Source organism: Tachysurus fulvidraco, chromosome 8 (genome assembly GCF_022655615.1).
Source record: "Tachysurus fulvidraco isolate hzauxx_2018 chromosome 8, HZAU_PFXX_2.0, whole genome shotgun sequence".
Lineage (NCBI taxonomy): Eukaryota > Metazoa > Chordata > Actinopteri > Siluriformes > Bagridae > Tachysurus > Tachysurus fulvidraco.
Window position 1 is genome coordinate 22,330,813 of NC_062525.1, and position 22,215 is coordinate 22,353,027.

General features: G+C 41.3%; 1 protein-coding gene across 5 annotated transcripts in view; it reads left to right on the plus strand.

Annotated features, from left to right (window-relative positions):
- slc39a11 (solute carrier family 39, member 11) overlaps positions 1-14,282 on the plus strand; it is a 103,575-nt gene extending 89,293 nt beyond the window's left edge. For all 5 annotated transcript variants that reach the window (XM_047817917.1, XM_027159101.2, XM_027159100.2 and 2 more), the window contains 3 exons: positions 6,252-6,350; positions 12,691-12,849; positions 13,217-14,282. In XM_047817917.1, coding sequence (XP_047673873.1) covers positions 6,252-6,350; positions 12,691-12,849; positions 13,217-13,295 — 337 coding nt within the window. In that variant the 3' untranslated portion in view covers positions 13,296-14,282. The remainder of the gene's footprint in view (positions 1-6,251; positions 6,351-12,690; positions 12,850-13,216) is intronic.
- The last annotated feature ends 7,933 nt before the right edge of the window (positions 14,283-22,215 follow it).

Genomic DNA, 22,215 nt, shown 5'->3' on the forward strand with positions numbered 1-22,215 from the left:
CATTTTCTTTTCTCCTTGCTTGTTCTCATGGTCAAAGCAGTCTTCACATTCCCCCATACCCACACACTTGGGTGCACTGTTAAAACCAGATGCTTTGAACCTCTTCAAAGCAGCATGTTATTTTTTTACCCTCATTTCTCTTATGCGAAGAATGTTTTGAAGGTGCTGAGCATATGGTTTTCACTACAGCTGAGAGTTCAGACATACAGCTGCACTTACAACTGATGCATTTTCCAGCATCACACACAATATCCACTTTGTTAAGTGGCTGGATAGATTTGGAAACATTTAGAGTCCTGTGTATAACCTTCAACAGCAGTAACATCTGAGTGTGTATAAGCTTTTAAAGTGAACACACAAGCAGGTCTGTTAAAACTCACATGTCACTGGATTTAACAAAAGTTCAACTATAAAACCACATGGATGCAACTGCGATCCAAACATTTGAGTGATTTTGATGAGTGATTTGATCAATGTCAATATGATGAAGATTGCATTGGATTTAAAGATGTTATTGGATTGACCAAATTAGTAATAGCAAACAGGTTTATTTGGGGATATGGGGAGATTGCGAGGTTTGTGCTGAGACCACAGTGTCTCCTGAGTGGGAAGAAAGAATGTTTTATCAACTTAGAAGTAGTGACAGGAGCCATATAACATTTTTTATTTCCAAAAACTAAAATGGATTGTAGTTATAAGAAAGGGTTCCACAGATGCTTGAGGGACACCAGTTGGTACCTCAATCTATGCCTATCTTTATATACTCTGCATGAGTGTAATCAGAGGAGGCGAGTGAGGTGTAAGAGGCTGTCTCTGAGAATTGGTTGGGTCACTGCATCGAATACTACATTTGCACTCCACTGTGTAAAAGGCATAAGCATCTTATTTCTTTATACAAAGTCTATATTATTGCCTTAGCACAAAAAAACACTTTAAGTTTCCAAACATTGATTTTCCAACAAAAGCTTGGATATTTCAGAAAAAAATGTTTCAGTAAATAAAGCAAGACTTGACATAACAGACCAGTTGTGATGCAAACAACATAATGAAACCTGCAGTCAAACTCTCCAACAAGCTTGGTTAAACTTTCTGTCCAATATCTTTATAAAACTGTACAAAGTCTACTAAAAACAGATTTTTACTCAAGTGATTACTTTTAGTTTATTACTGTTTATTGTCTCAACTACTTTAATGTAGGAATTTCATAATTTTTGAAAATGTGATTGCTTTACAGCACTTGTTTACATGGCCCTAAGACTTTAGCAGAGTACTGTACATCCAACCAAACAGAATGAAGGACAGTCCACACAATGTTAGAAGGATTTACAATTTTTTGCTCAGTAGGGAAACAGTTTATTGTCCTTTGTAAGATTTTGGTGATTCTCAAAAAGCCTCATATTAGTACTATAGCACACATATTGTATTTATAGTGGAAGTCAAATCACAGAGTTCTATTAATGCACCCTTTCTAATATCATGTCGATTCTGTATTAATAAATCATTCACAGAGCCTTACATGGCATACAGATGTGGCATATACTGTAGATCAAGTCTAATAATTAATAGATTGAAAACATTGTTAAAAAAATAAACAGTGTAATGGTGTTTTGGTGGTTAGCATGTTTGTCTCCTAGCATGTGTACCTACAGTATACTAGTAAGCATTCATCTTATGCCTCATAAGGCACACATGTGGACACATACACACAACCAAATAGCAAAAACAATTAAAGCATTCTGAAAGGCTAAATAAAAAGGACTCTCAGCATACCGCTATGTAGCAGGTGAAGGAAGAAGTGAAGAAAGGGAAACTCATGGTTACATTTTAGTAGTAATACAACACTAATTAAAGATGAAATCTTCACTCTTGTTCTCTTACTCATTTTGTCCTCTTTCTGTTCTTATCATACTTAAATGGCTTACAGTAGGATGACTCTTGTTTATGGAGTGAGATTATCATTTCTCTCAAGTGTGTGAAGAGGCTGGTGTCTCTATGTGTAAATGTTATTCTCTGTTCTGCTATTAACAGTGCACAATGTGCAGAGCTCTCCATCTCTCTCTCTCTCTCTCTCTCTCTCTCTCTCTCTCTCTCTCTCTCTCTCACTCACTCTCTCTCATCTCTCTTCTCTCCTTAATCTTCATTCAGAGCTGCTTCTGTTTCTATTGAGCAAGTCTGATGTGCTTGTCATGCTTATATTATTGTAGTGTTTCTACCGTTCACTGCTTTCTGAAATTTCCCTTTTTATCATACAAAATTCAATAACCATGCCAGCACATTTGATTTAAATGTAGAGCTTAATGATTGCATAATTAGTTTAAATTTGTTTCATGGTGTCATGGGACAGATTCAGTTGTAGAAACAATTTTATGAGAGCAACCTTTGAAATCCAAAACGGTAATCAAACATAAACTTAAAACTTGCCTGCCTTAGCGAGGAGCAGGATGTGGGAAGCTCTGATGCAGCCTCAGACAGGAGCATAATGTGGGGGCCTCCCTGTTAGCCTCTGGCAGGACCAGGACATGGGAGGCTGCCCCATAAGACTGGGGTGTGGGCAGAATTTGGAACGCTGTGTCATCTGCCTCAGGCTTAAGCAAGCAACAATGTTGGCCTCTGTAATGGAGGCTGCTCTGTCTCCTCTGGATGGAGCTCTCCAGCCAGTAGATAGAGCTTAGATAGGGAGTTTGCTTCATCAGACTCTGTTAAAAACAATAAACCATGGAGGAGAGGCTGTCCTGTTGGCAGAGCATAGGTTGGAAGGCAAGGGGCATACTGTTGGAAAACAAGTGGTCAGCAGGTGACATCCACACTGAAGTCTGATGGTGGTGAAACTAAGATAAACTAGAGTTAGGTGGTGGGTCTGATGTTTTCACCAGGGTGGACATTGGAGGCCTCATGCAGAAGCGCATTTGGGAGGCCACACCATCAGCCTCATGCGGATGCAGGACATAAGGTTGTATATTTTGATATAATTTCTTTTGAAACAGCAATCTAGAAAGGGAGCATGTTGAGGGGCTTGTTTGATTTCTACTGCAGCTTTTCACTTTGTGCTGAACCAAAATAGACTCAACAATGGCTGAGCAAAGAACTACACAGCCAATTGTTAAAGTGCGCTTGTTTTGGGACTCCTGAGTCATTTTCCTCTCTCCAGTGCTTTTGTTGGGGGATAAAAGACTGCATTTAATACAAACCAGTAAAATTAATCAGTTTCTAGAAACTTACATTACACATTGTCATCTACATCTCTACACCTTTACATCTTCAGTGCTCAAACACTGAGTCCTTCTATTTAATTCTATCTACTCTGTACTCATCTTGGTGTTATGACATAACTCACACACTACTAAAATCAGGCCAAACTTTCTGGAACACTGAAGGGGTTACTCACTGGCTGAAGCAGGAGAACCTGTGCAAACCTCAGCAATACTATTAGCATCTTCATATATCCTGGGTGGTTTGGCAGAGTGGCCAGTAAGGAAATGATTCTGAAAAAGTCCATGTTAGTGGACTTTGACAGCTTTGGGGAAATGATTTTGTGGTCTAGTGAGACTAAACGTGAGCCATTTGACCTTAAGGCAAGGCTTAATATTTGATGCAAACCAAATACAGCACGACAGCCACGAAACTCCATTTCTGTCATCAAGCACATTAGTGATAGCATCATGCTCTAGGGATCTTTTCTTGTGGGACAAACCGGGTTTGTTGGATCAAGTTAAATATAAGAAAACTGTTGAAACCCTGTTAAAGTTACATCAGTACAGAGTCAATGCACGGGGTAAAAGCAACACATGACTGCCTTAAAAAAGAAGGCATGTGGGTTTTGTGAAGGAATTAAAGCCCAGACTTAAATCCAAATAATGGCATGACCTGAAAATTGCAGTTCACCCACCAATATGTGCTTGTTAAACTTCCCTTTCAATATTTATTTTCCCTTTTTGCTGTTATATAAACTCCACCCTTCTGGAAAGTCATTCCACTACTCTTTGGAACAAGGCTGAGGGGATTAGAGTCCATTCAGTCACAAGAGCATGAGTGAGGTCAGCCACTGATGTTGGTTGAGGAGTCCTGGGGTGCACAGTTCACATTCCAGTTCATCCCAAGGTTTCCGGTGGGGTTGAGGTTAAGGCTCTGTACAGGCCACTCCAAGTTCTCCCACTTCCAATACTTTTTGGAAGCACAATACATAAGCCACTTTTAAGAACCTGGAAGAATTTTATTTTAGAGCACAGCATATGATTGACTTAAGGCAGGGTGGAGACTGATATTTATTGTTGCATATGGTTTCATGAATATATGTGTGTGTCTGTGTGTCAGGCTGGACAGCAGTAGGTGCTTTATGGTGACACACTGATGCTTCTGTCTTGCCCTGTGACAAACTGGCTTTTACCTCTTTGAGATTGTTTCCCAAGTTTGCACTTCTCGAGCATTGACAAAACAAATAGATAAAAAAAACTTAGTGAGCTGTGCTGTGCAGTGAGCTGTGCCTTCCACCCATTTTCACTCAGATGAATGTTCATAGACAGTTAACTGTAAGTTGGATCCACCAGGAAATTGATGGGTGGACACACACAAAAACCCAGAAAGCTACAGATCTGCATTAGTTGAATGCTTTATGCCAGCACACATTTTTAAGGAATTGGAAAAATAAACTTGTATTAAAACTGTTTGAGGCTCAGTGATTCATTCCCCTTCCCGAATGAACCCAGAGTGAACTGAGGAATTCGGTGACTGAGTTCACTTCTCCCCACTGAGAACTCTTTATATACACTGAGATCTCTCTCTCTCTCTCTCTCTCTCTCTCTCTCTCTCTCTCTCTCTCTCTCTCTCTCTCTCTCTCTCTCTCTCTTTCTCTTTCTCTCTCTTCTACATACACCATACAAAAAATGAGGCTGACTGAATAATGAGAGGAGAAACAGAAGTCAGAGTTTGTTCCTCTTCCTTCTTCTTCTGTTGTTGTCTATTTCATCTGTACTGAGTACTTGAGATTGTTATCTAAGAGCTGCTGCTGTTATCATGAAGTCTGTCCTGTGTTCATCCCAGAACACATTTATTCACATCTGCTCATACAAAACATCTGCTCATACTGAACATCTGCTCCTACTTAACTGAACTGTTTGTCTTTACACATCCACATGTGTGCTGTAATTATTCATAATCTGTTTTCGCCCAGATAAATTAAGCTTTGTTTCAATGTTAAAATGCAGCACTTTGCCAAATGAAAGCTTCATGTGGAATTTGTCATAGCACAAATTGTTAATAATAATAATTAATAATAATAATTAATAGTTCAGTTAGTCATTTTGAGTGACACATACAGTATAACAGGCCGTATTCAGGCAAACCAAAATACAGAGAACACCTGACTTCTGGCAGACCTCTGTCACATTTAATATTTACTTTGTAGCGTTTGAGTAAATGTAGAAACTCTTTACTTCCAATCTTGGACTAGGAAAAGGGAATGAGAATTTCTCTGGAAATTTAGATGGTCTCCTCAACCCCAAGTTCAACAGTTGACCTCAAATCAAATGACACAACAGGAACAGTATACAAAATGAGTTACTCTGTATATACAAGTATGTGCTTTAGACCAGTCAGCACTGTACACACTGTTTTGAGGCGTAAATACAAAAGATGAATGTGGGAAGCCTCAAAGTTTTTCCCGCTTTGTAAAATGCAAAGAGGTCAAAAACTTCATTTTTCCGAGTTCCAACTTCCCACTTCAGAGGCAAGTTGTATGCAGCGTTATTCTCATCAGTTAGTCTCTTATCCTAACCCTGAACCCCAGCTGCAGTCTGCACTCTCCTCACCCCAACAGCCTCTCTCAGCTTCTTCCCTCGTTTCCCTCCTTCACACAGACTTCGTCTGTTGTTAGCCTTTCCGTGACTGGCTGTCATTAGCCTTTCTTCTCTCAGGGGCAGGATCCTGATGGTGAGCCAGGAACGGCTTTGAACGGATGGAACTAAAGAGTGCAGAAATGAGTGCGGGGGCCTAAGCAGTCTTTCTCAAAACAAAGCAACTTTTCTTGGGCTTTTTCAAGTGCAGGCCAAACAAATAAACCCAGATATGAGACCTAGTGAAGGCATGACCAACCTCACACTGTGGGCTACGAGATCTTACAGCCAGCTCAACATTTTCACTATCGGTTTAAGTCAAATTAATTCATAGTCTAGGAATAAGACATGCATATAAACGTGTTCTGTTTAAACACATTTAATATATGAGTGCAAAGTTTAACAATAAAATGTCTGTTTCAGAAACCTGGCTATAGGCATAGGCATTCAGAATTTCCCAGAAGGCCTTGCAGTGAGTCTGCCACTGAGAGGCTCTGGATTGTCCACATGGCGAGCCTTCTGGTGAGTGTGCAAACTCTCACTGACTTTTTCTGTTATTCACAAGTGTCACAGTCTTAATTTGTCTAGAAAATTCCACAAAATTCATCTCTGAGTTTAGTCTTTGCTGATACATTTATATGAGGACAAATGTATCACTTGAATATAATTTATAATATATGCAATTTGAACTAATTAAACTGTCTGACAGTTAAAATAAGAAAACAATCAGCAATAATTAAAATTGTTGAACATGTATACAAACACCAGCCCCTTTCTTATGAACACCTGCACATTCATGCAGTTATCAGTTAATTATGTGGCAGCACTTTAAGTGGCCTGTGGCTGTATTTATGCCTGCTGCAGGTTTTAAATCCGATATGCACAACTTCAGGGCCGGAGTTCAGCATACACACAACTGATTCAACTTAGTTTAATTAATTAATTTGTATTCAAAAAATATATTCTTTTAAAAGATGTGTTGAAGGCTTTTGATGTGGGTTTTGAGTAGAAATGTAAAATTGATCCAGATTTTGATCACAAAACTCTCTGTTGAATCTCAATTTTTGAATTGCAACATAATTTTCACCTCCTGTAGTTTTTATGAAAGAAAAGCACAATACGGAACTTCTGGTAATATTCACAAAAAGTTCATTAAAAGTTAAACGGATTTATGATGAAATAGGTCAATCAGTAGATTAGATTAGATTAGATTAGATTCAACTTTATTGTCATTACACATGTACAAGTACAAGGCAACAAAATGCCGTTTAGGTCTAACCAGAGTGCAATAGCTGCAAGTGCAGGATATACAGTTTTTACAAGACTTAGATAAGTTAAATAAAGTGGTAATATGGAAATATTTTACAGATGTGTGTGTACTATGAACATAATATACAGATGGCTATAATTATAACTGAAATTTACAGAAGGATGTAACAAAATATATGGCTATTACTATAAACAGTAATTTACAGATGTGTATGTACTATATGTGAATATAATATACAGATAAATATGTATGTACTATGAACATAATATACAGATGAATATATATGTACTATGAATATAATATGCAGATGGCTATTAGTATAAACTGAAATTTACAGAATAGTATGTGCTATAAACAAAATATATGGCTATTAGTATAATGTATTGCTGTTACTATAAACAGAAATCAGGTGGATATGCATATACAATGGTAAGGCAATGGTGAGCAGCAATGCAAAAAAAGAGAGCAAGTGTGCAAGTGAGCGTAGTTTATGTAATAGTCCAGTAGTGCAATAACGTCCATTTGTGTAAACAGTCCATTAGCACAATAACGAAGTAACTATGTATGAAGGACAGTAGGATCAGCGACGGGCAGAGTTCAATAAAGAGACAGCTCTAGGAAAAAGCTGTTCTTTAGTCGGCTGGTCCTGGTCCGGAGGCACCTGAAACGCCTGCCGGAGGGCAGAAGAGAAAACAGTCTATGGGCGGAGTCCTTAAGAATGCTGTGAGCTTGCCGCAGACAGCGTTTCTTCTGGATGTCCTTCATGGCAGGAAGTGGAGTCCCTGTGATGCGCTGGGCGGTTTTCACCACCCGCTGCAATGCCCTGCATCTGCAACCTCAGCTCCCATACCAGACTGTGACACAGCTGGTAAAGATGCTTTCTATTGCACAGCGGTAGAAGTTCACCAGGATATCCGAGGAACGCTGATTTTTCTTTAGTGTCCTCAGGAAAAAGAGGCGCTGGTGAACTGGAGGCTGGAGATGTTGGTAGTCCAGGACAGGTCCGCCGAGATGTGGATCCCCAGGAACTTGATACTGGAAACGCGTTCAACAGCCATCCCATTGATGTGGATGTTGTCATATGTCCCTCTTGTCTCGTTCCTCAAGTTCACTATGAGCTCCTTTGTCTTGGAGGTGTTAAGGAGCAAGTTATTGTCTTTGCACCATGTGGCTAGGTGCTGGATCTCCTCCCTGTAGGCATTCTCATCATTGTTGGTGATGAGACCGATCACTGTAGTGTCATCTGCAAACTTGATGATGGAGTTAGATCCGTTCACAGGCCTGCAGTCTGAGGTGAAGAGGGAGTAGAGGAAGGGGCTCAGCACACAGCCCTGTGGTACACCAGTGTTGAGTGTGATGGTGTTGGAGCAGATGGAGCCTGATCGAACCTGCTGGGAACTGTTGGTCAGAAAGTCCATAATCCAGTTGCAAGTTGTGGTGTTAATGCCCAGATCTAAAAATAGCCCAGGGCTATTTATTTGGATGGAATGATGGTGTTAAATGCTGAGCTGAAGTCAACAAACAGCATACGTGCATAAGTGTTGTTATTGTCCAAGTGTGTGAGCACAGAGTGCAGCGGGATGGAAACTGCATCTTCTGTGCTCCTATTGCTGTGGTAGGCAAACTGGTGAGAGTCGAATGTGGGTGGCAGAGATTCCTTCAGGTGTGCAAGGACCAGCCGTTCAAAGCACTTCATGACAATGGGTGTCAGTGCTACAGGGCGGTAGTCGTTCGGGCATGTTGTGCTAGAGTGTTTTGGCACTGGCACAATGGAGGTGCATTTAAAGCAAGTGGGAACAGCTGCTTGGGCAAGAGACAGGTTGAAGATGTCAGTAAAGACCCCAGCAAGCTGCTCAGCACATGCCCACGAGTACACGTCCAGGGATGTTGTCTGGTCCAGCGGCTTTGTGTAAGCTGATCGGGCTCAGTGCGTTGCAGACATCTGTGGAGGAGAGTATTATTGGAGGGTGGTCAGCCGAGGGTTTGAGCTTGGTGGCAGTTTCTCTGTTGTCTCTCTCAAAACGAGCATAAAGGTCATTAAGCTGATTCAAGAAGAGGACATCAGTGGCAGCGGGGGTGGAGTGGGAGGATTTGTAATCACTGATGGCCTGGTTGCCTTGTCGAGGGTCCTCTATCAAATGCTCCTCAAATGCTCCTCTATCTTTCGCTTGTAGCAGTACTTGGCCTCTTTGATGCCCCTCCTCAGGTTAGCACTGGATGTGCTGTAGGCCTGTGCATCACCTGATTTGAAGGCAGTAGTGCGTGCCTTCAACAGGAGGTGCACCTCCTTGTTCATCCATGGCTTCTGATTTGGATATGTGATGATCTGTTTCTGAGTAGTAACACTGCGGTGGTATTGATGTAATCCAGTACAGAGGTGTAGCAATCAATGTCCGTGTGAGTGTCACTGGTGGCCTGAGATGCAAATGTACTCCAATCTGTGTGTTGAAACCTTTCCTGGAGTGTGAAATCTGCATCTGTGGGCCAGACCTTTATGGTTCTCACTGATGGCTTCACTCGCTTGATGAGGGGTGCATATTTGGGGGTGAGGAACAAAGAGAGGTGATCTGACTGTCCGAGGTGGGGGAGGGGGGTCACAACGCCAGCCCCAGCCATGTTTGTGTATACATGGTCCAAGGTTTTGTTCCCTCTGGTGTGACAGGAAACATTCTTGTGAAATTTGGGGAGCACCGCCTTTAAGTTTGCGTGATTTAAAATCACCCGCAACAATAAACGCAGCTTCCGGATGAACAGCTTGTTGTTTACTGATGGCCGCATAAAGTTCTTTCATACAGCTAGCTTAGCATCAGCATATGGGGGAATGTAAGCCACTGTTATAATGGTGAAAGTGAACTCCCGCGGTAGATAAAACGGTCTGCATTTAACCATGAGAAACTCACGGTTAGCTGAACAATGTCTCCCAACAATGACAGAGTTTGTGCACCAATCTACCGCCTCTGGTCTTATCGGAGCCATCTAGTGTCCTATCCAACCGGAGTGTGTGTCGTCCCGCTAGCTCAATAGTGTTGTCCGGAATGCCGCTGTGCAGCCATGTTTCCGTGAAAATCATCACATTGCAGTTCAAAAGTTTCATGCTGTGAGTGATGCTGAGTCGTATCTCTTCCATTTTGTTCACCAGTGACCGAACATTGGCGAGGACGATTCTGGGTAAAGAGAGCCGGTGTGGTGTTAGCTTTAGCTTAGCTTTCACTCCACCACGCTTCCCCCGCCGTTGTTTACGGTCTCGACGCCGCCTGTGAGCACTTCCGCCCGGCCGGGTAGAGTGAGCGGCCTCAGGTGTTCTGGCTATCTCAGGAAGGAGTTGAAGGTTGTCAATAAAACTTTCGGGAAGTCACAAACCAATATCCAAAAGCTCATGTCGGGTGTTTGATGTATAGGCACAGCTGTTCTGCACGAACAGACCCGAGATAAGCAACAGAAATACCGCAAATTTGCAGATTCTGGAGAGACCCTGAGCCATGGATCTGTAATGGATCAGTACACCAAGCTGGCAGTGTTTATCTTCATCCTGTGTTTTTTCCTGTCGGAAATGGGTCCAAATGGCTCTTTGAGTGTTTAAGGTTGCCGACCCCTGGTTTAATAGAACAATTTGGAATGTCCTGAAAAGAAAACCACTGGTATACTGGTATAACAATCAAACACATAAAAGTTCAGCCAAGGAAAACAATAACCACTGATAATAACTCACAAACATTGTGAGAGCTGTGAAGAAAAATCCTCAGACAGCATTCAATTTCATCACCAAAAACCTCCACAGGGCAGGGGTGCAGGTCCTACAAGCCACCAAAATATAGACGCTGTACTACAAGATGCCTGTCATAAGCCCATTGGTGGTACTGTAGAAGAAAGGATCTGCTCATTATTTACAACATACAATCTCATGGGTCAAGCAAGTTGAAGGTATTGTCATGGCTTGGGCTTGCATGGCTGCTGAAGGTATTTTGACTGGCCAGCGTCGGAAGAAACCCCCAAATAAAAGAAACTGCAATACAATCCTGGAAAAGCATTACAAAAAAAGAATGCAACAGTTTGATGATGTCACTATTTCACCACAATGATGAAGAAGAGCACCAACAAATATTAAGTAAATATCTGTTCCAGGTTTGCCTTGGATTGGTTTATCAACGATGTCATGTTCTAAGTTATTTAACAGATTTAGATGTAAATATCATCTATCTGATCTCTTATTAACCTTTTGATCTCAATCCCAAATATCTTCATTTTATTGCAAAAACAACATTATTAGATGAGACCAGATATTTTCTGATACAGCCTCTTTTGAGTTTTAGATCATAAACAGATGTCCTGATATTCTACAGTACATTTGTGTGAGACAGCCTAGATTTAATCAAATATGTCTTAATCTTGAGGCAGTGAATCAGCCCACTTCCTCCACCAGGACTGGTGATTGCACTCGTTTGCTGATATGTATGCAGTGTGCAACATTATGCTGATTTTTTCCATTTGTAAATTGCATAATTTGCCTAGCAATAAACTGATCTAGTTCATTCTCATTTTTATATTTAATTCCATGTTCCATATCTTATAAACATCTAGACTTATCTTAGGAGCTCATTTGATTGGGCCATGTTACACCTGCTTAACATCATCTTGTATAGAGCAGATCATGAGACAAGTTTTTGAATGAATTAGAACCTCATGTTAGTGCTCTTTTATAGACGTTTCTACGATCTCATTATCAGACCTATCTTGGGAAGTTACCCTTCCCATGTGCGGCTGCTCTTCTGCAGTCATGACTGATGTCATAATGTAGACACACTCCTGAGTGCCCCAAAACAAAAAATAAACAAAACCATCAAAACTAAAATTCTGCTTTTATTGAGGTGCTCAAACTTCTTGAAGATGAAGTGATCTCATTTGTAACACCTGGATAGGTGACGGAAGGGTCTACTTATTTCTTCCCCAACAGGTAGAATTTTAGTTTTTTTTTTTGTTGTTCTGGACATTGTGTCAAGTAGAAAGGACATCAGTCATAACTTCATAAGAAAAGACACTCATCAGCCCGATTGAAGAGTTATCAGGCCGCCTACATACCTTTTCAAAATAGGTGGGATAATGTGATCATATTTTTTCCCCAAAAAAATAAACCAACATTTAGAAAAATATTAATTATCTTTTGTCAATGTTATTTGTGTATAAGATGGTGGGAAGAATAAAAATTGTTATATATGTCCTGAAAAATAAAAACCTAGAATTTTAAGTGGGTGTAATTCAACATCTCATGTTTGTGCTCTTGAGGTTTGAGATCTCCTTATCCCAAATATTTTTCCATAAATCATCTTGATTATTTAAATGATGATGAACTAAAATGTAAAATCATTTGTGTTTCTCGCTATATAATGTCTTTATTTGTGAGAGACTGAATTGATGCTGACCAAAAAGAGAATACTGCTTCTGAACTTTTGCTTGTTTAAGAAAAAAATATTTCTTAAAGGTGTGTGTGTGTGTGTGTGTGTGTGTGTGTGTGTGTGTGTGTGTGTGTGTGTGTGTGTATATATATATATATATATATATATATATATATATATACACATACATGTGTATTCTCAGGTATGGACAGCTCAGTGGGATGGTGGAGCCGGTGGCAGGGCTGCTAGGCGCGGTTGCTGTGGTGGTGGCTGAGCCATTGCTACCCTATGCACTGGCATTTGCTGCAGGGGCCATGGTTTATGTTGTTGTTGATGACATCATTCCCGAAGCTCAAGTCAAGTAATTGAACTCTTATTGAAATTATTTTCATGACTTTTTATTTATCTATCTATCTATCCATCTCTATAGCCAACTAGCTTTCTCACCTGATTAATGAACCCTGCCAAAAAGGAGGTCACATCAGGCTTCGATTCCAACAGACTAAATAAGAATATGAAAGCAGTCCAAAAAGGTTTTTTTTTGCATCGTTCATGTGAGGCTCAAATGACTGACCTCAAAAACTGAATGCCATTAAACTGAAGAAAGTCACACCAGTACCTTACTGAGAAGGCTGGTTAGTTGAAGAAGGCTGGGTTAGTTGGAGAAGTCTGGTTAGATGAAGTCTGCCCACAAGTCATGATGTGATTGTTTTGTATTTTTATTTCAGTGGCAATGGGAAGCTGGCTTCCTGGACCTCCATACTTGGCTTTATTGTGATGATGTCACTGGACGTCGGCTTGGGATAAAGAGCTTTTATTCACCAGAGATGACAGAAGGACTTTACTGGTCTTCTAAAAAGGGGCCAAATGAACCGTCATATCAAAATCAGGGTTAATGCATTGGAGAATGCCTTGGAGTCTTTTACTCCTCTTTTTATTATTATTTTTTAAATTAATATAAAACTTGATAAATGAGTAATTCATAAATAAAGAAATACTTGAATGTCACTTGAATAAGAGGTTGTGTGAGGTTGTGGTTTGCTTATTGCAGTTTATCCATTGTTTCTCTGACACAATATGAAGCTGGTTTGTTGATTAAAACTCTAAATTGTCTTCCTACAGTGAGAGTAATGAATCATGGGCTGTTTACTTTTATGTTTCTCTAAAACTACTGCATTATCAGATGTTCTAAAATTCATGATATAATGTGTAATATATAAAAAAAAACCTCTTCTTTGAAATGCTTCATCATTCTGCACTTCTGAAGTTACATTCCGACTTGTGTCTCGAACTACACACACTGTTGCAGAAATACTAAGGGTGTACTCATTTCTTCCGCAACTGGTTTCTGAATGTTGGTTTACTTTTTGGGAGAAAAAAATTTTGTTGTTGTGGTCAACTGAGGTTATTTGTGTATAGAAGATGGTGGGAACCATAAATAATTTTTAGATAGGGCCTCATAAATAAAAACCTAAAATTGAAGGTGATTAATTCTTTTTCACTCAGTTATCTAGTTAGCTTTTTGCAAAATAAATAAATAAATGAAGTATCCCTAGTATGCTCAATCAACTGCTAAAAAATGAACCATTTACAGTATCATTTACAGTGCATTAATAATATGTTAGAGTTTAATAAAGTAGTAATAGAGTAAAGTTTTCAGCTGGTTGTGTGTCAGTATGTAGGTGTAAGCATGTGGAATACTGTAATAAGGAAATCTGTAATAGTTTTGCTTGGAAATTCATCCTAATCTGATATCAAAAAAAATTGAAGAAATACATTGCTTTTGAAATTCAATGGGGAAATTATCCTATAAGACTTTTTTTTACTACTGAAGGTTGAAAATGATCTTTACAAGAAAATTATTCCAGCAGTTTTCATAATCAAATTCTGCACCACTTGGCCTGGTTTCCTTTGAGGAAATAATGTACTGACAACCCTGTGATTGTGGTTGGTGCTGGTTTTATGTTAATGTGTCGTTCTGTTCCAGCTCTAAATTTAATAACCATGTTAGAGCAGCTATTCATTTTAATCATACATCTGTTGTTCAATGTGTTCTGCAAAATGAGATTCAATATGACTTTTCCTGAACAGTGCCTTTCATATTGCGTTGTTAAATCTACATGGTCCCATTTAGTTTTACTGTAAAAGCATATATTTCCATGTAACTATTTTTGTTAAAACTACACTAAGTGGGCTGTAAAAAACTCTTATTTTGAAACAATAATTACAATAATCAATATGTATTGTGTAAAATGATGCTAGTCACTTGAACATCACTGACTGTGTGTGTTGAGCAAGAGAGAGAGAGAGAGAGAGAAAGAGAAAGAAAAAGAGAAAGAGTGAGAGAGAGAAAGAGAGACTAAATGTAATAAAATATCAGAATGTAGTCATAATAAGGAAATGCGGTGGTGTTATTTTCCACATTCACAGAGAGATCTTTGAGATACCTTCATGCAAAATAAATCTTCAGCATCTGCCCTAGGCTCATTTATAAACATTTATAACATTCATCAGGATTTATTAGAAATGATGACACTCCTAGCAAAAATAAAGACTTACATAATTACAGCATGCACAAAAGAAAATTCACCACTTCATTTCAAATAATGCTGAATTTCAATGATTTCCAAGCTAGTCATCTTTAGTAAGTTCTTAAATGCTAATCATGATGGACCTGGAGTCTTTCCTAGGAATGCTGGGTGTGAGGCAGGACAATAAAAATCCTAGAATAGGACATCAGTCCATCATAGGGCATGATGCACAAATGTACACCTATAGACAAGGTCAAGAACTTTGGTATTTATAAAAATTACATCATACTTGTGCACTTCACTTTACTGACTTCTTATCTAATTACAATTGGCATGATTTACTGCATTAAGACATCAGCAGCAGATCCTTAGTCCTGTATGTGACAGAGTGGTATAATGGAAGAAAAACACAATATGCAAACCCTAGATTTGAAAACTAACAGACTACGAGACCCTGGGACTTTCACCCAAGGAAAAATGAATCACCTCACAATACTATAAGGATCACAAGTTCGTTCTACCAATTAATGAATGAGCAGGAGACTTGGGTACTTAAATATCCACACCATGCATGTACCCAATCAAACACACACTCAACTCAGTGCTCGGTGAAATTTACTGTCAGTGGTCACACAGCACACCATGCACTTTCACACTCGAAAAGAGAAGGAAAGTCAGGCCTCTCAGGCCTCTTTGGACCTTCAGCTCCTGCAGAGAGTACACAAAAAGCAACAATTTTAAAATTGACAATGCTTAAAACAACAAAACAAAAGAATGAAGATTTGCAAAACGCAAGAAAAACTCAAAAGAAATAAATCAGACTTTAAGCCAAACAATTAAATGAAATACACAAAAAAATAACTCCTTGCCAGACTGTAAAAAGCCTGTTGCTGACTCTGAAGTCATTGAGATAGGCTGAATGAACACTAACAAGGTCAGAGAAAGGTAACAATATTGATAAAAATAAAAAAAAAGGTTTCAAATGTGAAACCAAAAATAAACAAATTACAAAACAAAGCAATTTAGCAAGGAGCAAAGCAATATAACACAGAGAAAAACAGCAGCGTTGTCCCGGGAACAGTGTGCAGCCTCAACTTCACAGCAGAAATACCCCGGAACCTAACAGAAAATGTCATGCACAGTAAATGAGTGCAATTTAAAAATATAAAACCCCACAACCCTTAAATAAAGTGATATTGCATACCGGCGAAATACAGCCGTCCGCCACACCAAATCAACAGATACCGTACTGCTTTGGTAATAAACCGAGAATACAAAACAGTTAACACTACACCGCCTGGCATCTAAACTAGCGTCCCACGTAAGATGAATAAAACAAACTCACATACCTGAGAGTAGACAGTCTGTCGCAACAGAGTTTGTTTTGACCCTTTTCTTTGTCCCGTTGCGAAGCACTACAATAAAGCATACGTGCGGCATTAGCCTATTGTATGACCACAACAAAATCACTTAGCCATGCTGCTAATGGCATCTTACCTCCCAGGTAACAAAGTGACTGGAAACAAAGTAGAACCGTAGCGCAGCTAGCAACACCAGTAACACCCAGCAGCCTCTGTTGAACACTGATTCAATGACCATGAACCTGACACCCTCCCTTATACGCACCGGTGCTTTCGCACTCCTGACACCACTGGGTTATCTCAGTGGACATACCTGGCCAGTAACATCGCTGGCATACCAGCTCTGTGGTGCGCTCAGTACCCTGGTGCCCGTGCTCCTGATGAAGCTGTCTCAGAACTTCAGATTTTAAGACAGCAGGCAAAACCTACTGGAGGACCTCCTCACCCCCATCAGGGCGGAACACACGGCGGAAGAGCCACCCATCTCTCTCTACCAAGCGATCCCACTGACAGAGCAAGATTAAACTAGGTTTGGACAACCATCTATGTTCCTCCACTCCAGGATATGCCTTTTGCATCCAACATGACCAAACTTCCTCAATAACTGGGTCTGCTTTTTGCAGCATACCCAAGTCCATTGCAGAGTGACTCGGCAAAAACAGTAACCAGTAGACATATTCCGCTCAGTGGGCCTAAGACTGCGGCTAGCATAGGTGTTGGGCTGCACTTTACCTTCTTGTTCTTGGGGTAGAACTGCCCCTAACCCACTATAACTGCCATCCACCTCCAGAACAAAAGGCCGGGAAAAACCGGCATAGGCAAGAATGGGAGCAGTGGTCAATTTAATTTTTAATGCCTCACAACTACTCTGGCAATGTTCAAACCAGGCATTAACAAAACACTGCTCTCCTCTTTTCTTAGATCTATTACCTGCCAACTCAGCCACCAGCTTATGCAGAGGGGCTGCCAACTTAGCAAACCCTTCTACAAACCAGCAGTAGTAACTGGCAAAGCCAAGAAAAGACCACGCTTCTGAAACACTTGTTGGGGTCAGGCACTGTGCTACTACCTCAATCTTGCTTGGGTCCGTTGCAACCCCATGGGATGACACCACATGTCCCAAATATTTTACCTCAGGTTGAAAGAATGCACACTTTCCTAATTTCGCCTTGAGGCCCTCAATTACCTAGCCAGCTCATGACCACTTCCAACCACTCCAAATGTTGGTCCATTGAGGAAGGAACCACCACAATGTCATCTATTTAGATGACAGGAGTAGAGACTGGCATTGTTGGTCACAAAACAACCTCTCCATCAACCGCTGAAAAGTGCTAGGAGTGTTACAAAGGCATTTGATTCCACTCGAATAGGCCAAACGGGGTACAAAAAGCAGTCTTAGGCCGGTCAACCTCTGTGACAGGGACCTGATTGTACCCGCTGGCTAAATCTATAGTGGAAAACCAGCAGGCCCCTGCCAAGGCATCCAACGACTCATCGATGCGAGGCAAAGGGAAAGCGTCCTTCCTAGTTTTGGAGTTCAATTGACTATAGTCTACACGCAATCGTAGACTACCATCTTTCTTTTTAACCAAAATTATGGGAGAGGCATTAGGACTACAAGGTTGATATGCACCTTTACCACCTCATACTCTGAAGGAGGTATCCACCTATAACATTGTCAGACAGGGGCATTATCTAAGAGGGGAATGTCATGTGAAAGGAAATTAGTACACCCCAAATCTGCATCATGAGCTGCAAACACAAACTGGTACTTCTGAACCCAAGCTTGGTCTTCCCCTGACAGATCAATAGAACTAATCTGCTCCTGCACTGTATAACCTGTCAAAGATGCATGGGAACTAACAGTAGCTGTCATTGATCTCACTTCAGTAATACCTTCTGGCAACCTGATAAACACACTATTTAGGGTGCCTAAAGATGTCTTAGGATGCAGTACAACATCAGTAGTACCTACATTCACCACCGGTATATAAACAGTGCCCCAGGTCACCTGAACGAGTGCAGGGGAAGCCAACAAGCCTGCAGATAGGCCTGATTCGGGGGGTTCAAACAATACCATACCACCAGAACAGGTGGCTGCTATGAGCTTCATTGTGCCACCAGAAACGCGGCAGACCCCATGCCCAGCCACCCGTACCTGACTCATGCGATCAACAGAGGACTGGGTGTTAACTTGATGACAATACTGCAACGCCTCCATAACAAAACTAGGTTCCTGCAACATGGCAGGTAAATCAAAAAGAGCCACACCATGTTGCCCGGAGAGTTCCTGGTAGCACAGACTAAGGACATTAATCCCTAAAACACCAGGGGCATGTACACCCGACCTATCAGGAACATCCCGGACAATAAACACCCCACAATTTGACACCAATTTGCCACAGAGCTCCACATCGAGTTCCATGTAACCAATATAGGGAATCGCGAGACCATTAGCAGCAGTAAGTCGCAACCACTGACAAGACTTAAGTCGCTCCTGCTCCCATGATTCAAAATGTTTAAAAAAGCCCACAACTTAGTAATGGTAGACACCATAGACCCAGTATCTATCAAGCAGGGCACATGACGTCACATGAATACCCGATGGGGTGCCAATACTTTTGGACAAAAATGTATTGACTGGGGGCCAATACTTGTGGAATCAAAAGTGTTTACAAAAGAGTTTTAAGAATTCCCCATTCAAGTCTGTGGGGGAAATAAAAACCCTTTGAGCTTCCGTACCGGGAATTCGGGAATTCGGGAATTCTGATCGCTTATAAAAGTCATAGCACACCTGTCCTCAATGAGCCGGTCGAATTGACACCCCATTCATGGGTCTAGGACAAAAGCTGTGGGACAAGTTATGTGCCGAAAAAGTGTCTGGAAGAAGAAGAAGAAGAAGAAGAAGAAGAAGAAGAAGAAGAAGAAGAAGAAGAAGAGGAAGAAGAAGAAGTATGCAGAACAACAATAATGATGCCTTGCAAGCACTATTAATAAAGTCTCAAAAATCTTTGTGCTAAGAGGAGGGAAGGACTTTATCATGATTTTATTTTAACCTGAAAAAAGGCACCTTTGTGACTCTACAGCGCACGCACACACACACACACACACACACACACACACACACACACACACACACACACACACACACACACACACACACACACACAAGCATGGAGGTAGAGGGCTGCATTGGGATTGGGATCCCGCGGGGCCCCAACACAAATCTCGCGGGCGCGGGCGGTTTCACCTTTGCCCCGGGCCGGAGTGGGATGTCAGAAAATTTAGCGGAAGATCCGCGGGACCCGGTGGGATTTGGCATGTAGCCTAATAATAAGAATGGAGTCAACACATGACGTTGAGAAGAAGATTAGTATTAGCATTAGTATTAATTTATCTTATTTAAATGCAATCATGTTTAATTCTGTTATTCTGGACATTAGCCTGAACTAATAATTAGTCTGATCATTTGTATACAATCAAAATTTTCACAAGCTCTCAAAAAAAATCCGCGGGAGTGGGCAGGAGTGGAGACAAACATTGCAGGTGCGGGCGGGAGTGGAACACGCAGCTTGTGGGCGCAGGCGGTCCTGGTCAGAAATTCAGCGGGAGCGGGCGGGTGCGGGTTTATAAAAACAGTCCCGCGCAGGGCTCTACATGGAGGTGTTTATTAGCGCTACATCTATTGGTATAACATATAACTGTGTTTTGTAACCTGTTCACACATTAATACACATATTTTCCAGATTTATTTCCACTGCTGGAAAATGACAGAAAACAGACCAGAAAATTAGAAATTACAATTAGAAATGAAATATAAGTCTAAGTTTCCAATCAAAATATTTACTGTAACAAAAATAACACATGCATACAGAAATTTCTGTCAGCAATTAAAAATGCTCATAATTACATTTTTCTTGTTAAATATAAGCTTGAACAATCTAACAGGAAGAGTTCAAAAGTAATGACACACAGTAAGGTTTTTTCTGTAACACATATTTACAAAGCCATGGCCCAAGTTTTAAAAAAACTTTCATAGCTTGAAAAATGAGATTGAGAAAAAAGAAACTTGAATTTTCCTGTCTCTCCATAGAACCGATGCGATAAACATCAAGTACACTGCACTTGTACACTACATACGCTTTCTACATTGTGGTCACGAGCAGAGGTGGGAAGTAACGGAGTAAAAATACTTCGTTACTGTACTTAAGAAATTTTTTCTGGTTTCAGTACTTTACTCCACTATTTATTTTTCGGTAAACTTTTTACTTTTACTCATTATATTTTTACACAAATATCTGTACTTTTTACTTCTTACATTTTCAAAACGAACTCGTTACTTTTAGTATTATTTCTTCTCATTGAGCGCTGTTTCCTGCCTATCATCCTATCATTGTGCGGCTTTTTTCCCATGTGACTGGTGTACTGTATTATTTACTGGCTATCAGACATAGACTAAGGATAGCGGAGCTAACAATGAGCAGCACGCCTACAAAAGGAATGGCTAATGTTCATTCAGAGGGAGTCACCGATGTTAAAATAACTAACAACGAGGACATTCCTCAACACACATGGCCATATATGAGAGAGATGTTTGTAATAATCGGCGTCAAAAAGGATTCCTGACTTTTGGCCATGTGCCTTTGTTTACGTTCCTTATCACGTGTCTGCCCTTCCCTGTTTCCACACCTGTTCCTAATCGTGTCTCATTGTCTTTTGTATTTAACTGTGCCGCGTTGCCTTGTGCAGCGCGGAATCAACTGTTGTCTTTGTCCGGTCTAGTCTGTGTTATGTTTCATGTTTTCCGTTATTAAACCCTGTTATTTTTGCCATCCTGCGTTTGGGTCCCTTTTATCCAGCGTTCATGACAGATGATTTCGCCGCACCAAGACCCAGCAGGATGGCTGTAGCTCGGACCGGCTTATCGCGGGAGCATTTTTGTTTTTGTTTTTTTCCCCCTTGGACTTCGCGGTTTTGGTGACATCGGTTCGCATTTTTCCGGTGAGGGACACCATGCCGCTTTCGGTTTCTTCGCGAGGGGCGCCGCCTCACTTCCTTTTTGCGAGCCATGTCACCAGCCCGAGTTTTTGTTTTGTTTTTTCGGTGTCCTGTGACATCGCCCCGCACCTGTCTGGTGGGGGCGTCGCTTCACATCCGGTTTCCGTCGAGGACGCCGCCCCACTTCCTGTCCGCGGGGGGTGTTGCAGGCCCGTGTTTTGCTCCATGGATTTTTTTTTTGTCGATTTTTTTGTTTTTGTGGAGGATTTTTTTTCTCTCCCTGCCCTCCCTCCCCTTTTCCTGGTTCCCGATAGTGGGGTCTGGCTGCGGTGCGTCAGGGTTGCGCTCGGCCCTCCTGTTCGGCTGTGGACGTCGCTCGGCCCTCCAGTTCGGCTGTGGACGTCGCTTGGCCCTCTCTGGCTGCGCCGCCGTGTGCTTTGCTCCCCCCACCTGCCTCGCCATGTGCCTTGCTCCCCCCCACCTGCCTCACTGTGTGCCTTGCTCCCCCCACCTGCCCCGCCGTGTGCCTTGCTCACCCCACCCGGACCCCGTCGGGACTATCAAGACAGGTTGGCGCGTCGGGAGCCGCGCCTTGGAGGGGGGCTCTGTCAGGACTCAGGCCGGACTTTTGGCCATGTGCCTTTGTTTACGTTCCTTGTCATGTGTCTGCCCTTCCCTGTTTCCACACCTGTTCCTAATCGTGTCTCATTGTCTTTTGTATTTAACTGTGTCGCGTTGCCTTGTGCAGCGCGGAATCAACTGTTGTCTTTGTCCGGTTATGTTTCATGTTTTCCGTTATTAAACCCTGTTATTTTTGCCATCCTGCATTTGGGTCCC